Source organism: Stegodyphus dumicola, chromosome 3 (assembly GCF_044657685.1).
Source record: "Stegodyphus dumicola isolate Sdum_Otavi_A_Nest chromosome 3, ASM4465768v1".
Taxonomy (NCBI): Eukaryota; Metazoa; Arthropoda; class Arachnida; order Araneae; family Eresidae; genus Stegodyphus; species Stegodyphus dumicola.
Genome location: NC_140770.1, coordinates 233,286,637 through 233,305,048, shown reverse-complemented (window position 1 = coordinate 233,305,048; position 18,412 = coordinate 233,286,637). Strand labels below are relative to the sequence as shown.

The following is an 18,412-nucleotide window of genomic DNA, read 5'->3' as shown; positions in this document are numbered from 1 at the left end:
AGACCAGATACAAGCGTAGAACGTCAGTTACCACTCTGTGCTGTCCCTTGTTTCAAAAACTATCATACAAAGATTAATATTTAACTTTTTTTCGTTTGCCCGAGGTAACTCGGGATAGTAAACTAATATTAAAAATTAAATGCTTTTACACCTTCAAAAAATTAAAAATTCAACTTAAAACCTACATATTTTAAATTGTTTCGTTTTGTTGTATTTAATAATAAAATAAAAAAATGTGATGATTTTTTGCAATTTTTTTCAAAAAAATTTTTTAAGGGAAGCGGTTAATAACAACAGTTATTTTAAATTCTCAAATTTTAGTGAATTAAATTAGCAATACCATTTAGATTCCCAGTTTTTTAAAATATTCCTGTCCAAAAATTGAGTTAAGAATTTTTACTTTAAAAGTTCACTGTATTGTAGGTTATCTGCCTCTTTACTTTTATCTGGCTCGTCTCAATCACATAAATTTCTATAAATGTCATTCTAGCAAATTACTTACTTATAAAGTTAGCACTATGCTCTTTAATATCACAGCCACAAAACAACTCCCCTTTCGAAAAACATTTAAGCCCCGTTCACATGCAACGCTCCTTCGCACAGCTGCTGTTAGCAAGAGGAGAAAAAGGAGACATGAAAGAGTTTCGGCTTTAGGACCCATTCAGAAGACCACCATCTTCCTTCCCTTTACACCTATGCCTCTGTGAACAATTACGTCTCCGAATTGGCGATTTCTAATACTGTTTACACATTTTTAACGTTGTTTACAGTTGTTAATTTTGTAATCTGTACTTTCACAACTGGTACCTGAACTTTCGTAATGGTTCCTGAAAAATATATGCTTTTTAATTATTATTATTTTCTAAGCTGTTATTTAGTTCACACTTGGTGCTTGTCGCTATGGTTAAAAGATGATCATGGATTTTTAAACTGCTTCCCGATAAGATATAGAACTCAAACGTTGTACATACACTGCTTGTGGATGTGGTGTCACGCTTTTGATTTTTAGAGGATTAGATTTTTTTCAAATTTAAAGTTCAAACGATTTTTTGCAAATATTAACAATTAAACTGAGAATCTCAGAATATTATAGTTTGCACCATAACACACTGTGGAGGAAAAGAAATTAAATGAAATTTTTAGCATAATTAAAAAAAAATATATATTTTGGGATAATTTTTGGAAATCGTTCATATTTTTAGACGCCCAATAATTTTAAAATTTCATATCTAAAAATATATCGGTTACAAACTTCCAACATTTTCACAGCTTATAAAACAAACTTTTCACATTTAAAGAAAAAGGTAAAGGAAATTAATTGGATGATTTTTTTTTTTTTACTTTTTTTAAAAGATATGCAATGATAGCAGAATGGGAAATATTGGTTCTTCTTGGGCATCAATTCGAGACATTGGTTTCAAAGTAATAATCTCATAGTACCACATTATTTTTATGACATTATTTATACTATATAAGTTGTTATTGTTGCCAGCTGTTAGTTCAGCGTAAGATTGGAGATATTTCTGAGTTTAATTTCTCTTAAGATGCGTTTTGCATTCCATTGTGTTTAACGTTCTTATTAGATCGAAGCATAAATACTGATTATACTTAGTGATATTCTAAACACTTGTACGAGTATTTCTGTGGAAAATTCCAGAACTTTGAAGTGTTTCTGTTTATAAAATAAATTTAATTAAGCTATCATCGGATTTGAGAGCAATGACAATCATTTACGAACTATCATCAATCTATTACAAACCCGTACGCACGCAACAATATTATAATTAATTAATGTATTAAAACTGTTTTGAACGTGTTTTACAAAACAAAAACAGGTAAAGAAAAATTCTGCTTGCATTTTATGATTTTTTTGCGATTTTTCTGGCTACATAAGGTTTTAAAAAAAAGGTTTGTAATTTATGTTTATATTTACCAATTGAATAAATAGCACTAGGTTTGATTTATATATATATGTGTGTATTGAAATTTAATAAAGTTTTAAAGATTTGAAATGATCAAATGTCTATTTAGACAGTTTGTATTCTTTAAACTGAAAATGCAAACTGAGAAACCTTTTGCATTTCTTTCGATAAATCCACGCAATTGCTCTGCTCCCGAGAGGTAAGGAACATTCAACCAAATTCTACCTCCAATTTGGCGAGGCAGTTAATGTTTGTTCCCATGTGAATGGGACACGTTGGAAGAACCGGTTTTCACTACCGTTCGAATCTGCTCTTGTGAACGGGGCTTTAATTGCATATATTTTATCTCATGTAACACTTACAACCTTAAATATGTAGGCCAAACCAAAAATAAACAACCACAGAGTACATATTAAAAAATTCGCAACTATCAATTTTAACACGCCTAATACAGCAGAATTAGAACATTTTTAAATACATGATTTCAGCAAAATTAGTATTCAAATTTTGGACATTGTGCCTGAATACAAAGATAAATTATTTCAAGAGTCGCTCTACATGCTTAATAAATACTTTCAACCAACACATTAAATTAAATTCTGAAATTCCAACTTACAGCCATTTTATATTATTCAGTAAAAAAACATTACGAGAGACAAGAGCAGGTAATAAACAAAAAAAAATAAATTATTTTCAACAATAGACACAGTAAAGTTAAATGATAATAATAATTACTTTCTAACTGAAAATTTCACCAAAAATATCATTATTTGGTTGCATACTTGTAAACACAAATTCTTAATGAAACTTGTAAATTTTTTGTTCAACAGCAATTTATGGGACCCAATATTATCAAAGACCTTGTTATAGATTTTTGCAATTTTAAATTCTCTACCACTAAGAAGTAGAATAAATATTACTACATAATCAACTTCCTACATCCGAACTATGACAAAATCAGTTTTACAAAATTTTCAGAAAATGTCAACAACAATTTCCAGCTACTAAAGTACAAATCTCACCAGCTTTCAAGTATCAAAAACCTCTTAGCAAATTGCTACTTAACCACCATGATCTAGCTTCTACAGCCCACTAATACTGCAAAGAACTTCAATATAAAGACTACGTAGAGTGAGTGAGTGAGTGAGAGATATGGCGCAAAACCAAAGATGATTATAGTGCGCCAAACACGAGATGGGGTGACTACAATTGATGAAATTAAAATACAATAAATAAAAACAAGTACACAAATGTATCAAATCCAGAGGATGAAGTCATATAAAAACAAGTTAAAACCACACATTTAAAATTTAAGATACAATCTTAAAAACAAATTACATTAGGTGATAAAAGCCAGTTTCTTTCAAATAATAAAATAAATTACAATTGACCTCTCTTCCAATTAAACGGTCGAGAGGTAAGTCACAGCTATTAAAATATTTCTGGCGAAGACTATTAAAACATGGACACTCAATTAAAATATGACGAACAGATAAACAAACATTACAATTAAAACACACAGGCTCATTCTCAGCTTTTAAAAGGTAGTTATGTGTCACTCTAGTGTGACCAATTCTGAGGCGAGTCAAAAGAACTTCCTCCTTACGATTTTTGGTAGATTCCCAATGCTCAATTCTAGGTTTTACTTGTCTTAACTTGTTTTGAAGCTGAACATCCCAAATTTGTTGCCATTTATTTCGGACCTTTCCCTTGATGACACAGCAGATATCTCTAAAAAGTATAAGGCGACTAGACAGTTGAACAGTAGATTTGGCAGCGATATCTGCAAGCTCATTTCCCTTTATTCCAGCATGTCCAGGAACCCAGCAGTACAGGACTTCATATCCTCGAATCGTTAAGTTTATATGAATTTTGAGAACATCGACTACCACAGGATTCTGAGTGTTGGGAAAAGCTTCCAAAGATTTCAGAGCACTATACGAGTCTGTATAAACTATGAACTTTTTGTGGCAGAGCTTCGAGATGTACAAAAGACCATAATATATTGCAGTTAATTCAGATGTTATGACTGAGCAAGCATGGTGCAGGCATCTGCCCTCAATGTAATCTTCAAATACAAAAGCCATCCCGACATGATCATTTGACTTTGATCCATCTGTGTAAATCGGATAATAACTGCTATATTTCTGCCTGTGCTCAGCAAAGAGTTGTCTGTAAACGATCTCGTTAGTGCTCGCCTTCACGTGATGTTTGAAAACATCAAGAAGCTGAATCCGTGAATTTTCCCAAGGTGGAATTTCGAAATTCTGTACTGCTTGGGGGCGCATATCAGAGAGGGAATGTTCCTCAATGACAGGGCGAACTCTTAAAGGAAAGGGAGGAACGCAGGATGGACAGGTTTCAAATAAAACGTTACACGCATCATCGAGTAAGCACAGCTTATTGGGATGTTCAGGTTGGGCTAGAATATTAAAATATTGCAAGAGGGACATTTGCTCACGCCTCAGATAAAGTGACGGTTCGTTACAGTCAACGTACAGGCTCTGGACGGGAGAGGTCCTGAAAGCTCCTGAACAAATGCGCAGAGTTTGATGGTGAACAGGATCCAGTTTTAACAATACTGATGGCCGAGCGGATCCATAAACAACTGAGCCATAGTCCAGTTTAGAGCGGACGAGCGCTTTGTAAATGCGAAGCATGGAGCAACGCTCTGCACCCCAGGAGGTGTTCGCCAATACTTTTAAAATATTTAGTGTTCTTAGACACTTCTTTCTCAGGTTTAAAACATGAGAAAGAAAAGTCAATTTTCGGTCGAACGTCACTCCTAAAAATTTTACTTCGGGCGTAACTGGAATAATTGTACCATTCAGATATAACTCAGGCTCAGGATGGAGACCTCGCTTCCTACAAAAGTGAACACACACAGTTTTCTGTTTGGAAAAAGTAAATCCCTGTTTGTTTGACCATTCTTGGATCTTATTCAGAGCCATCTGCAATTGCCTCTGTACGTATCTCATGTCTGCTCCTCGACAGCTAATCTGCAGATCATCAACATATAGAGATCCCAAGATGGTGGGAGGAAGTTCTTTTAGTACAGAGTTTATTTTTAAACTAAACAGGGTTACACTGAGCACGCAGCCTTGAGGCACACCCTCTTCCTGTTCAAAAACATCCGAAAAAACAGAGCCAATTCTTACTTGAAAAGTTCTAGTGTTCAAGAAATTTTGAATGAAAATTGGTAGGTTGCCGCGCAAGCCACTCTCATGAAGACCCCGGAGTATACCGTATCTCCATGCCTTATCATAAGCTTTTTCAATGTCGAAGAATATCGAGACAAGGTGGCTTCTTCTTACAAATGCTTTTCGAATAGATGTCTCTAAGAGGAGCATGTTATTTACAGTTGTTCTTCCCTTTCGAAAACTGCTCTGATAAGGCGATATATCATTCTTTTCCAAGAAGTAGACTAGGCGGCTGTTTACCATCTTTTCAAACAGTTTGCATACGCAACTCGTAAGGGCAATTGGCCGATAGTTCGATGGATTCCTTGGATCTTTCCCTGGCTTAACAATAGGAATTACAACAGCTCTCCTCCACGCACTGGGAAAAATACGCTCCTTCCACACTCTATTGTAAAGAGTGAGGAGGGCAGTCAGTGACTTATAGGACAGATGTTTTAGCATTTCATAATTCACGCCATCAAGACCCGGAGAAGACCTATGTGTCTGCAATAAAGCTCTCTTTAATTCCAGCATAGTAAATGCTCTATTGTAAGGCTCAGATTAGGACGAGTTGAATGCAATGGGATTTATTTCAGAGTGCTGCTTGATAGAGAGAAATGCAGGTGAATAGTTTCTGCTGGAAGAAACGGCAGCAAATGTCTCACCGATAGTATTCGCTATTTCTTCTATGGAGCTAATCACTCAGCCATCTTTTTCCAAAAAGGAAAGTGAGTGGTCTTTATATATTCCGCATGCTTTTCGAACTCTTTCCCAAACCCGCTTACTAGGCGTACAGGATGTAATTGATGACACATAGGAAATCCAAGAATTCCTTTGGCTCTGCCTCCTTACTTTTCGTGCGTTTGCTATGGCTCTTTTAAATGCAATGAGGTTTCGCAGAGTAGGATATCTACGAAAAATACCCCATGCTTTTTTCTGTTTTTTCAGTGCTTCATGACAATCGCGATTCCACCACGGTTTCGAATATTTCAGTATTTTTCCTGATGTTCTAGGAATGGAAAGCATAGCTGCCTCAATAATAGTATTTGTAACAGCTTCAACAGCATCATCGATATGCGCATCTTCTACCATTTCATCTGTGAGCTCTACAATGGAAGAGTTCCCAGTCTGCCCTGTCCAGTATAAACCAAGGGAGTCTCGACATGGGGTTTGCTCCTCTTCGTGCAAGAGACACAAAAATGGGATAATGATCGCTGTTGTAAAGATCATTACCGACACTAAAGGTGCAAAATGGCAACAGAGATGGTGAACAGATGGCAAGGTCAAGAGCGTGGAATGTCCTTGAAGGCTCATGGAAGTAAGTATCCTGCCCATTATTCAGGAGACAAAGGCTATGATCTTCAATCATTCGCTCAATTTGTCTTCCTCGGCAATTTGTATCTTTACTACCCCAGAGCGGATTATGGCTGTTAAAATCTCCTATTATGATGAAAGGCTCAGGCAGCTGCTCTATAAGACAATTTAAATCTTCCTGATCAATGTGCTCATTAGGAGGCAAATAAAGAGAAACAACTGAAACTACAATATGAAAATTTACTTATAGCGACAACTTGGAGGGATGTCGTCAAAGGAAGGAAACTTGAGGGATAGTCGAGTGAGGTGAGAAGACCTACACCTCCACAGGCACGTTCACCTGCAAGGTTATCTTTCCTGACGAAAGAAAACCTCCGAAGTTTTGCTGTTTGACCTGGTTTCAGATTTGTTTCCTGTACTGCCAAGCACACAGGGTGATGAACTTTGATTATACTTTTGATGTCGAGAAAATTTTGGTGGAATCCGCGACAGTTCCAAGAGATCAGGGTAGCCATTATAATTCATGTTTGTTTTTTCTGTGCTGCTTTTTTGTTTTTCATGGAAGTAGATGCTCGGGAAGATCTAGCCCCTCTTCTACTTCCATACTATCTGAATCTAAAGATTCAGATACCATATCCTCAAATGAACTATTACTATTGCTTCTGTTTTTTGTTTCTATTTTTGAAGGCCCATTTTTGGATTTGCTCTGGATTGCTATTTCTTGTTTTTGTACTACATGAGTCGGAGTTTCCTTTTTCTGGCTTGCATGCTTCTGGGTTTTATTTATAGGAATCTGTGCACTTATCAATGTTTGAGTTGCAACGGTCCGTGTTGCTTTAACGGCACTAGCATATGATCTATTTGGTTGAAGCTGTGTGCTTTGAACCAGCCTTCTGGCTTCTGCGTAGGAGATGTTTCTAGTGACTTTTGCCGTCTGTACTTCCTTTTCTGTTTTCCATTTTGGACAAGAACGAGAAAATGCCGGATGATCGCCTTTGCAATTTACACACAATGCCGCAGCAGTGCAATTTTCACTATCGTGACCAACCGACGAGCATCGAGCACATGTCAGGCTGCCACGACAGGATGTTTTAGAGTGACCAAACCTCTGGCATTGGAAGCATCGCATTGGGTTGGGAACATACGGTCTTACAGGGCAGTTTAGATACCCAGCCTTTATATTCTTTGGCAGATCAGGCAATTTGAAGGTCAGGATTACGTGTTTTGTGTCGATCAACTGACCTTCCTTACGCATCTTGATCCGCTTAGCAGCACAAACCTTTTGGTCAGCCAACTCAGAAACCAACTCTTCTTCTGAAACAAGCATAAGGTCAATTTCCGAGATCACACCTTTACAGAAGTTAAGTGTTTTGTGTGCTGACACAGTTATAGGTACTTGTCCAAAATTGGTTTGACTCAAAAGTGAAGCAGACTGGGTGGCCGAAACGGTATCTATGAGCAGGTCTCCAGAACGGAGACGCTTAATATTCTTTGGCTCACCTATGCTTGATTTAATGTATTTGCTTACTAGAAAAGGAGACATCTTTTGCAGTTCACCAGAAGGGCTAGAGACAACTAGGAAGCGCGGATTTTCAGTAGTTTCCTTTGCATTTGCATCGGTACGGATCTTTTTGTTAATGGATTTATCAATAATTTCTATTTCTTGTTTAGTTTCATTTGTATCAGTTTTTTTAATATAAAAAGTGAAGCCATGTTTGAAAGAGATAAGATTCGGGTCCGACGGCCCCACCCACCACGGAGCCCAACAAGGGAACACAGATTCCTGTGTTAGGGCTAGCCAGACCTATACGCAAACTGAAGCCCCACAGTCGGCTTTCCCGAAAGAAGGTACTCCCGAGAGCTTGACCCCAAGCCACTGACACAAGGACTAGTGACCAGCCGATTGACACCCATGAGGACGACTAAGGTGCCTCCCGTTTAGCTGAAGCAGAGGCCAAAGCAGTGTGTTGGGGACAGTACCTCGCCCCTCAACTACCAGGACCCTCCTTTCCAGCGACACGAGTCTCCACGCACGGCAAACACGTGGGCAGTTTTCTCGCCACTCGAAAACTAGAAACAAGGTCTGTTCCAGCCTCTCGTGACGAGCCCCAAACTCCGTAGAGAGAAACCACAAGGGAGAAGGGAAGGGAAAAAGTTCCAGCCAAGAGGAGAGGAGACGGAAAAGAGGATAGATCACTGGGGCTCCAGGATCGTGACACCCGTCTCATCAAGAAGATGATCCCCTGAAGGGCTAGGGTACCTCGGGATTGCCACACCCATACTCACAAGAGTGAGCCCCCTGAGGGGTAAAGACTACGTAGACGATTTTCATAAACATATTGTTACTGCCAATTTAACAATAGTTAAAAACCAGCTTTTAAGAAATTTAATGAAAAAAGGCACAAAATTTTGACCTGTACTGAAAATTGGCAAAAATCAATGTTTTAGAAGTTTCGAAAAAAATCTTGATGAGTTCATAGTTAAACACAGACCAGATAGTTAAAGGATAGTTCATAGATGAGATAGCTAAAACTAGTTACAAATTAAATATTCCAAATTCTGCCTTTATGGCTTGGAAACATGAAGTGTTAGAAGAAATAAAGCAAAGAATTCAAAGAATAGAATTTAACAGAAATTTACCATAGGATTTTCTCAATCCTCTAATACAAGACTTGAAGCAAAAATTCATAATCACCAACATTGACAAAGCCAGTAATAATTTCAGCATGGTTTGAAAAATTTTTTGTGTCTCACTAGTTGATACTGAACTGAATAATGCCATTACTTACAAACTTACCAATATGCAAGAAAATGTCACAGCAAAAAAGCTTAAAGCAATTCTTAAAAAACTACTAACTGCACAACCATCTTCCAAAATTCCATAAATCCCCCCCTCAAATTTAGATTTATAGCAAATGCTACAAATAATTATAAGAAGAATATAGATTACATATTTGCAATTAAACTTTAAAACATCTGTATTTTAATACATTAACTAGTTGTTAACAAGCAGCACAACTATTGTTGGATTATTTATATAATAATGCTCCAGTTCTCGACAAATTTAAAAGTTTAGAAATCAAGATCATTAACAGCTATGACTTTGAAAACCTTTACACTTCTCTACCATTGGACGAAATTTATACTAGTTTAATGCAACTCCCACAACTTTTTCCTGACATGCTAAGCATTCTCTGAATTGAAAGATGGAAAACTTACCTGCAATGTGCATTATTTAATAATTACATTAAATTCAATAAGATCTTTCAGCAGGTGAAAGGAAATCCAAGGGGAGCGAACAAATATGTAACTTATATCTTTTTGCTAATGAATATAAATTCCAACTTACTTTGAATAAGGATGAATTCAAGTTATTTGCAAATACATTCAGATACATTGATGATATTATAACTTTCAATAATAATTCTGCTTTTGAACAATTCAAAATTTACCCAGATAGTTTAACACTTAACAGAACTAATATGAATCAAGATAATATTGAATACCTAGACCTACTCATAATTAAACACACCACATATGATAAAAGGAGGGCATTCCAGTTTGAAACTATTAAACTAATTAATTGGAACTCTAATATCTCTAATAAAGTAATAGGTAACACTTTTTTATAGCCAAATAGTTAGAATTAAAATATATGCACTGAAATAGAAGATTTAATGGAAGAAATAATAAAACTAATTAATGTTCAAGTTAATAACCAAAAAATTTTATTAAATTCTATATTAAAAAGGCAGGCATTAACTTTTCTTTTTAATTTTTTAACTCTTTAAGGTATGATAATATTACCTTAAACCTTAACTGGAGGGTAATGGAGGATTTTGAAGAGTTAAGGGATTACTTGTAAATATATTTTGTAAAAATGTATATTTTAGCAATACTGGATTCTTTCCTTTTACTAATGAAGGGCCAACTCTTTTTAAAAGTATCAATTATAGCCCAAATTGAGTGAAGATTTTTATTTAATTTTTTCTAATTTCCTTACCTTTGGTTAAAGTATTTAGTTAAAAGTTTTGATTCAACTTGTAATGCAGTCTAGTACAAAAAAATTCTTAGAATAATCCTCTATTTCAATTCGTAATTTTCTTCTCTAATTCTAATTTATTCAATTAAATTAAATTATTTATTCTAAAAATTAAAAAATTTTCTTCTCTTCAGTTGTTTGCAACATCTATTTTCACAAACAGTAGCAGTGCATATTTTTCAATTTTTACACTTTTTACAATGACTCAAAGTTGGCAACATTTTTCACATTATCAGTAGTTTACATTTTACATTTATGGAATTTACAACATGGTTTTTATAATAGCTGTCACACACAGCAGCTTTACACTCAACTTTATATTATATTAGAGACCTCTATTTTTACAGTTAGCAGTACAAACTACTCAGTTAGTTTAGTAAATGCTGGTACAGCTCAGAAATTCAAACATGTATTTAGGTAAGTTAAATTAAAACTTGCTATTTACTAGCCTTTTTATTATTATTTTTACATTTTAATTGTACTGTATAGTTTATTTTAGGTTTACAGGCATAATTCGTGTTTGGAAAGTTTCCTGTAGGCAAGAGTTTATAAATTACTTTGGTTTTATACTCTTAATTGGCTTTTAATTAATTTAATTAATATTAACTCCAGTCATTAACTTGCTTTTTTCTCAAAATTCCACTGTTTAAATTTCTTTTTTTGTAATTCACAACATTGATTTTACTTTCACCCTTGCCTATACGGATGATGAAACATGAATTGAGTAATTGAAGAGCTAGGTTTGGGGGCAACTTCCCCTTGATAACCCTGTCTGCTCAACAATTATTCACTTATGCAATTTTTAGGAAAAATAAATTTAATTTTTTTGAATTATATATTTTTTCATGGTTTTAGATAAGTGCAATTATTTAAATTTAAAATTTAAATTATATTGTAAACTAGTTCGCAGCAATAATAATCATTTTTATTTCTTTGCAATTAAAATTTCTTAATTAAATTTTAAATTTAAATTTTATATTTGCTTTATACAAATAGAATATTTGTATAAAGCAAATACAAACAGAATATTTGTATATATATATATATGTACGATAAAAAATGCAAATCAAAATTATAATTAAAAATGCCTCTTAATTGCTTATTTTTAATTTGGGTACTTTGTCTCTAGTAATAACTTTCTCTAAACTGTGTCATATTTGAAAACGTATTCTGCATTACGTTATCTTGAAACTTCTACATTGCCTATAAGTTTCAGCCAATCCGATTAACGAAAAATTTTACTATAAATATTGTTGCAATCCTACTACCCTCCCTCTTTTTCAGCCTATGCTTGCTGGCTGAAGGATGTCTCTTGCATGGCTGCTTTTGATTATTGGCTGCAATATCGAGTGATTTTTGTAATTTTTCAAACGTTCATGGCATCTTCTGCTATGTAATTGATATTTTCTGCGATCTTCTAATCGTCAATCCACTCGAGACTGCAAAATAATGTCATTCCTAGTCAAGCATTCATCTTTCAACAATTTACTACATTCTGCTTACTAAATTTTATCATCGCATATATATAACTTAAAATGAAGAGTAATACACAAGATTTTAATATGTACATCTATAAAAAGGATGCAACACATAGGCATCTATACAACCAAAATATGCAGTTTTTAACCCTTTCACGAGCGGTGGGATGCCACTTTTTATAACTTTTTATCTCCCAGATGAAAGCTGCAAAATTCTATTTAAAATACGTGCTACACCGTTTAGTTCTCTAAATGTATAACAGATGGCAGCACTAGTATTCATTCATGGAAATTATTTAAAATAATAATTCTTTGCAGGTCTAATTTTCAAGCAGTTTTTTTCCTTAATTTCTAATGCAATTTAAATCATGTGAACAACTTTCGGTGTTAGAATGTACATTTTTATGTGAAAGTTTCTTTTTCTAATAAAAATTACTATTTTAATTCATATATATTTACGAAGAATGGTCGAAATTAAAAGGTGGGATGTATGTAGGAAATGCCGCTACTAGATGGATGCACCGTTCTAATACTTTTTAATTCAAGTGTTGTGTTCATTTTATATGTTAATAATGGAAATTTATATTTTTTAAGAAATTACAATAATCTTAAAACTATTTAGTATTTTTTTTCCAAAAGAAATGAAAATATAACTCCGTAACATGATATGCCATTGAATACTAAATGGACGTGAGTGTGATTCACCATGGAAAAAGATCCTAAGCAGAGGAAAGAGAGGTGAAATGTAAATAAACATAAAGCACTGGTGTGAAAATCTTCTCTGTTGCCAATCTATTATGAAATCATTAAAAAATACCTAAAAAGTCAATTCAGAAAGTCACACAATAAAAATCAGCGTTATATTTACAAAATTTTCACAGGACCAGTTTCGATAGTTTTACCGAACCACCATCCTCAGCTGCAAAATCGCAAATGAACAAGATAGGAAATAATGATTAGATAAGATAAGAAAGCCTGGACAAGAATAAGCAAGTGGCGCAATCTGTTGGCGAAACCAGAACTAAACATTATTTCTTCAAAGCACGAAGGCAAATTTGGATTGGAATTAGGGTTGTTAACTAGAACAGAAAGATTTTTATGAATGTGAAATGCCTCTAGAAAATCCAGTTCTCCAATGGAAGATGTTTTTTGAATAATTTTGGCAGCAGAAAAATTGAAAGTGTGGTTTTCGGACCAACAATGTTGAGCAACAGAAGACTTCTGTGTTTCCTTTTTTCTAACATATGCCTCATGTTCCTTGACGTGAAATTTTAAGGCTCTTTTATAGTTTGGTCAATGTAAATTAAACCACACTGGCAAGGAATCCTATAAATACCCCAGGAATTCATATCCGGAATGGGGTCCTTGAGTATGGAACTCGGAATTTTATTGATGGGAGAATAAACAACCCGAAAGTTAAATTTCTGCAAAATATGTGCAACTTTATAGCTAATTGATGGAAAGAAGGGAATGACAACAGAATTTTTATAATCTCCTAAAACAAGACTGCCTTTTAATGTGTTGAGATGAGAATTTTTTAACTGCTTGATTAATAATGTTGGGTGAAAAGACCCTGTCAATAGCTATTGCTTTTAAATAATTTATTTCTTCATCAAGGGCTAGTGTGGAGGAGCAAACTTGAAGAGCACAGAAAACATAGGAATAAAATGAAGCTAACTTTTGTTTAGTCGGATGACATGATTTAAAGTGTGGTGGAAGACAAACCGATGAAGGTTTACGGTAAACCGTAGTACTGAAGTTGGATGTGTTATGTGTGACCAGAATGTCGAGAAACGGAAGAGAATTGCAAGTCTCAAGTTCAAAAGTGAACTGAATAGCAGGATCAATAGAATTCATTGTTGAAAGAACTTTATTTAAATCATCTTTATTAGCTACAAACAGGGTAAAAGTATCATCTACGTAGCGGAACCATGCCGGGAAGTTTAAAGTTTCAAACAATTTTGATTCATAATAATGTATGTAGATATCAGCCAGGATGGGACTGAGAGGGCTTCCCATGCCTAATCCCTCAGTTTGCTTATAATATTTATTTTGGAAAACAAAATGTGTTTGTTTCAAACAGAGTTGAGTGAGAGAAATTAGCTCATCAATTTCGATGCAAGAGAAATGAAATTCGCGAAGTCTGGTTTCTAGACATCTTAATGCACCCTCCACTGGGACATTGGTGAATAATGATTTTACATCAAAAGAAACCATGAGTAAATTACTAGGAGAAATGTTTTTAACCTTTTTTACAAACTCTATTGAATTTTTTATGGTGTAAATGTTATTGTCTAATAGAGTTGAAAATCTAGAAACTAAATATTTAGCTAATGGATACGAGGCAGAAACTAAATTTGATACAATAGGGCGGAAAGGAATACCACTTTTATGAATTTTGCGAAGAGCATATAATCTGGCACAATTTGCAACAGATGGGATAAGCAAATGTTTTAAGTTGCCTGAAATGATTTGCGAAGATTTGATCGCAGTTTTTATTTTTGACAAGTCCGAAGGTGAAGGATCTTTAGGGATCGGATTATATGGTCCTTCGTTTAAGAGTTTAGTGACACCATTGATGTAAGTGTTCTTATCCATAACGACTATCTGGCCACCTTTGTCACCCTTTGAAATGATAATATCCAGGTTAGAATGAATTTCGAGCATTGCCACTCTTTCTCTCACAGTTAGATTTGGTTTCAAAGGTTTATTATTGAATTTCACATTATGAGTGATAAGATGCCTAATCATTTCTTTCTGTGAATCTGAAACTTTACTGAACTTGAAAGCTTTTTTTGATAGGAGCCAAAATCTTTGGAATCGAGGTTTTACAGTTTTGTGAGAAGTTAAAATTATATTTTAGAATTCTCTCTTGTTCTTCTGAAAGACCAACATTAGAAATATTAACTATTGGCTTGATGTTTACAATGGGACAATTTTTTGAACTACTTGAACTGGAAGATTGTAAAAGAAGTTTTTCGAATGTAACTGCAAGGGTGTTTTTATGACGGTTAACTGCATTCTCCGTTCTAGACCAAGACTTTTGTTCAAGGGCAGTGAATTTTGGATATGATTTAGCGAGTTCCAGATGAAGCTTATAGAGCTAATGTTCAATTTTGGACAAATGTTGACGTGTATCCCTTATGACGGACCGAAGTAGGGCAAGCTTGCAATTTAAGAGAATTTTTTAAATGCAACTCGAAGGTTTTTGATTAGATTTGATTTGAATAAAATTGGGGATCAATTTTTTACATTTAAGTAAAAAGTCAAGATGATTCAGGAATTTTTGCCGCTTCAGGCATAATTTAGTGAAACGATTAACGGATGAAGGCATGATAAACAATGCAGAAAACCAAACTAAATTAACTAAACGATAATAAAGCACACACAAAACAGCAGAAAAATCCCTCACTGAGATGAATAGAAAACAAAACGTTTGTAAGCAAAATGCATGAAATCAGACAAGCATAATATCCAAATATACAAAATATAAACTTAACTTGAAAATTGCAAAAAAGTACTCACCGAAACTCATGCAATCACAAAATGACAGCCACACCTCGTGCAAAAAAGAAAGCAAAAAATAAGCCTGTTCGAGGCTTCTATAATTAAGACACAATAACACGCCGAATAAATACTAATTAAGACGTCAAACAACAAAAATCAGCATTATATTTACAGCGTTATATTTTACAGCAATTAACTGGAAGTTGATCTGTCAGCACTATCCTCATCTTCAGGGCAGATGTTTTTATCTTATTCGGCATATAATTCCTTACTAAATGCAGTATTTCATCTTGATGTAATCCTTCTTTGATATGATTTAAATCAAATTCCTCATCATTATAAATATCACGAATACACATCAAATAGTTTCTGGTTGCAATTTTCTAATTTCGACTATGCGTAATGCATGCTTTACGCATGCGCGCGTTGAAAGAAATGCTTAATAAAGTAAACAAATAAATATTAAGCTTTTTTTTGTAAATTTTGATACCCTTTAGATCATAACTGCTCTTTATTTCATAAATTATGGTTTCATATTTTTAATTTTATAATTTCCGCATGCCATCTTACCAGATTTTAATTGATGATCTATAATCCGGAAAAACCCCTAATCCGGAATTGCCGAAGTCCCGACGAGTCCGGATTAAAGACTTTGTACTGTTTTATAGAATTTAGTAACATCTGCCAATTATATAGAGCAGTATTTAAGCATTAAAAAAATCTGATAAAATGTAGATTATACAAGAAATAAAAACTATAACTATGATATTAACATAAAAACTCTAAAATGTTAACTATTAAATGGACAGCAAGCAGTTACTTGAAATCCTTGTAATCGGTTCAGATTAAGAACATCATTGGCAGTTTTATATATTATGTGCATTATTTGGACGGCTTTTTCTAGTTGTTGAACTTCTTCTTCAATATCAGCCAGCTGAGTATATTTTAGAATGTCCTAGGTAAAGAACATATTTTTATTACATGATAAATGCTCTTTCAAGTAACACACACAAGCACATTCAAGATTTACAATACTTTATTATTTACACACTGAAGTGCCAAACATATTGGTATAAATGAGCTTATGTAGTAATACATAATAGTACAAAATGATGCTATCTAGGTATGTTACTGGCTGTTGTATCACAATGCATGAAAAAAAAAAAAAACTCAGATGGGTTAAACATAAATATATAGAAGATGGCAATGATTTTACAAATCATCTTTATTCTTGAAAAATCTCAGATTTCAATGCATAATGAAACATTACAAGTGTCATGATGAGGAAAAAATAGAAGCTGCAGACTATAAGTTAGCAGAATGGGGATGAGCATGAAAAGAGCGAAAATTCCATTACTGATAGTTTTAAATGGTAATGAAGTTACAATATTTTTGTTCTGCCTGTTAAACAAATAATTCCCAAAGTGTGGTAGTGATCCACTGAAAATTATCTTATAGCCTGTATAATAAAATCTGATGAAAATATAGATTATACAAGAAATAAACAGACATATCAGCAATACATTACAAGACAATTTTTGGTGAGTCGTGAAACATTTTGGAAGTATTTTTATTTTATAATTATACATACCTCTTTGTAATTAAGAATTAATTTATAATTATCAGTTAATTGTTAATATTAAAAATTATTCATTGTTACTCAACCATCATATTATTTTCTTTTATTCTTTTTTCTTCAGAGCAATTAAATACATGTGGGTCATGGAAGTTGAAAGACTGAGAAGCACTATCAAACATTAATAATACTGGAATATAATTAAAGAAGTACAAAATTATAAATACCTTCAAAAGTAATTTATATTCTAAAATGCGCTGCACTGGTCTTGTTAACAGATCATGCAGCTGATGCTCAATATCACACTTTCTTCTCAACTCCTAACAAAGAAATTACGCAAATTTTTCAGATATAAATTTTAATCTTATCTGCTCAAAATAACATATGTAAAGGTATTTAAAAATGAGTACAAAACTCAAATTAATTTGATACCTTTCATCAAAGGTATCAAATATGCATTTTAAATCAGGGAAAAAAAAAAAAAAAAGGATGTGTATACATATCACAAAAATTTCAGATTTAGAATTTTCCTGTTGTACTTAAGGGTAAGTTACATCAGCGCTTTGCTTTAAGGAAGTTGCAAGTATGTTGATACAACATTATTTTCCTAGTACATTAGCATCATATGAGGATAAGAGTAGCTTCATGATATATGCAAACCCCTTGGTTATAGTCACTGATCTAGTATGATAAGAAGTCCTATAATATGTACAAATCCTGTGGCATCATTGCTTCTCATATAAAGTCATCCCATTAAAGATATTTTCATTGGAAATAATGAAGACGTTGGCTTCAATGTTTGAGCAATCAAATGTGGGAACCAGATAAATTAATCAATTCCTAATAATAGGGAATTAAAACTTAAATAGGGTAACTTCACACACACATTTAAGGGTTCAAGCCAAGTTAGAGATATCATGTTTGCTGTTGACATGCCACAGCATGCCACAGGAATATAAAGGCCCCTTTCGAATAATAAAAAAATATATTGGCTCTTATGGAAGTACTGTACTCTTTATTTATTATTCATTCTTAAAATATTTATTAAAAAAAGTCAAATTTGAAATATAATCATTATTACAAATTAGAAATTGAGAAGTTAAAATAATGATAAAGTCAATATTCACTTCCAAAATAATTTTTGCAGGTAATTCCCCAAAATTCTTCTGCATGCAATTATTCATGCAACAGCAACTCAAAACATTTTGTTATTTATTAACTTCTGCAGCTAGAGCAAAAAATTATGTTTCATTTACCAATGAAAAGTATCTTCCCCCCCCCAAAAAAAAACTTCAGAACATTTGAAGTATATTCATGACACCATGATCCATCATTAATACCTATTAATACTGTCCTTTTTCATTACAATAACAGAAAAGTGTATTCAGAAGAAA

General features: G+C 33.6%; 1 protein-coding gene across 3 annotated transcripts in view; it reads right to left on the bottom strand.

Annotated features, from left to right (window-relative positions):
* The window catches only part of trio (trio Rho guanine nucleotide exchange factor), a 220,188-nt gene that overhangs the window by 19,278 nt on the left and 182,498 nt on the right, over window positions 1-18,412 (bottom strand). For all 3 annotated transcript variants that reach the window (XR_015040424.1, XM_085813909.1, XM_085813910.1), the window contains 2 exons: window positions 17,246-17,338; window positions 16,263-16,397 (listed from right to left, as the gene is read on the bottom strand). Coding sequence is in view for 2 of the 3 variants with exons in the window: in XM_085813909.1 (XP_085670035.1) it covers window positions 16,263-16,397; window positions 17,246-17,338 (228 nt within the window). In the remaining variant the exon portion in view is untranslated. The remainder of the gene's footprint in view (window positions 1-16,262; window positions 16,398-17,245; window positions 17,339-18,412) is intronic.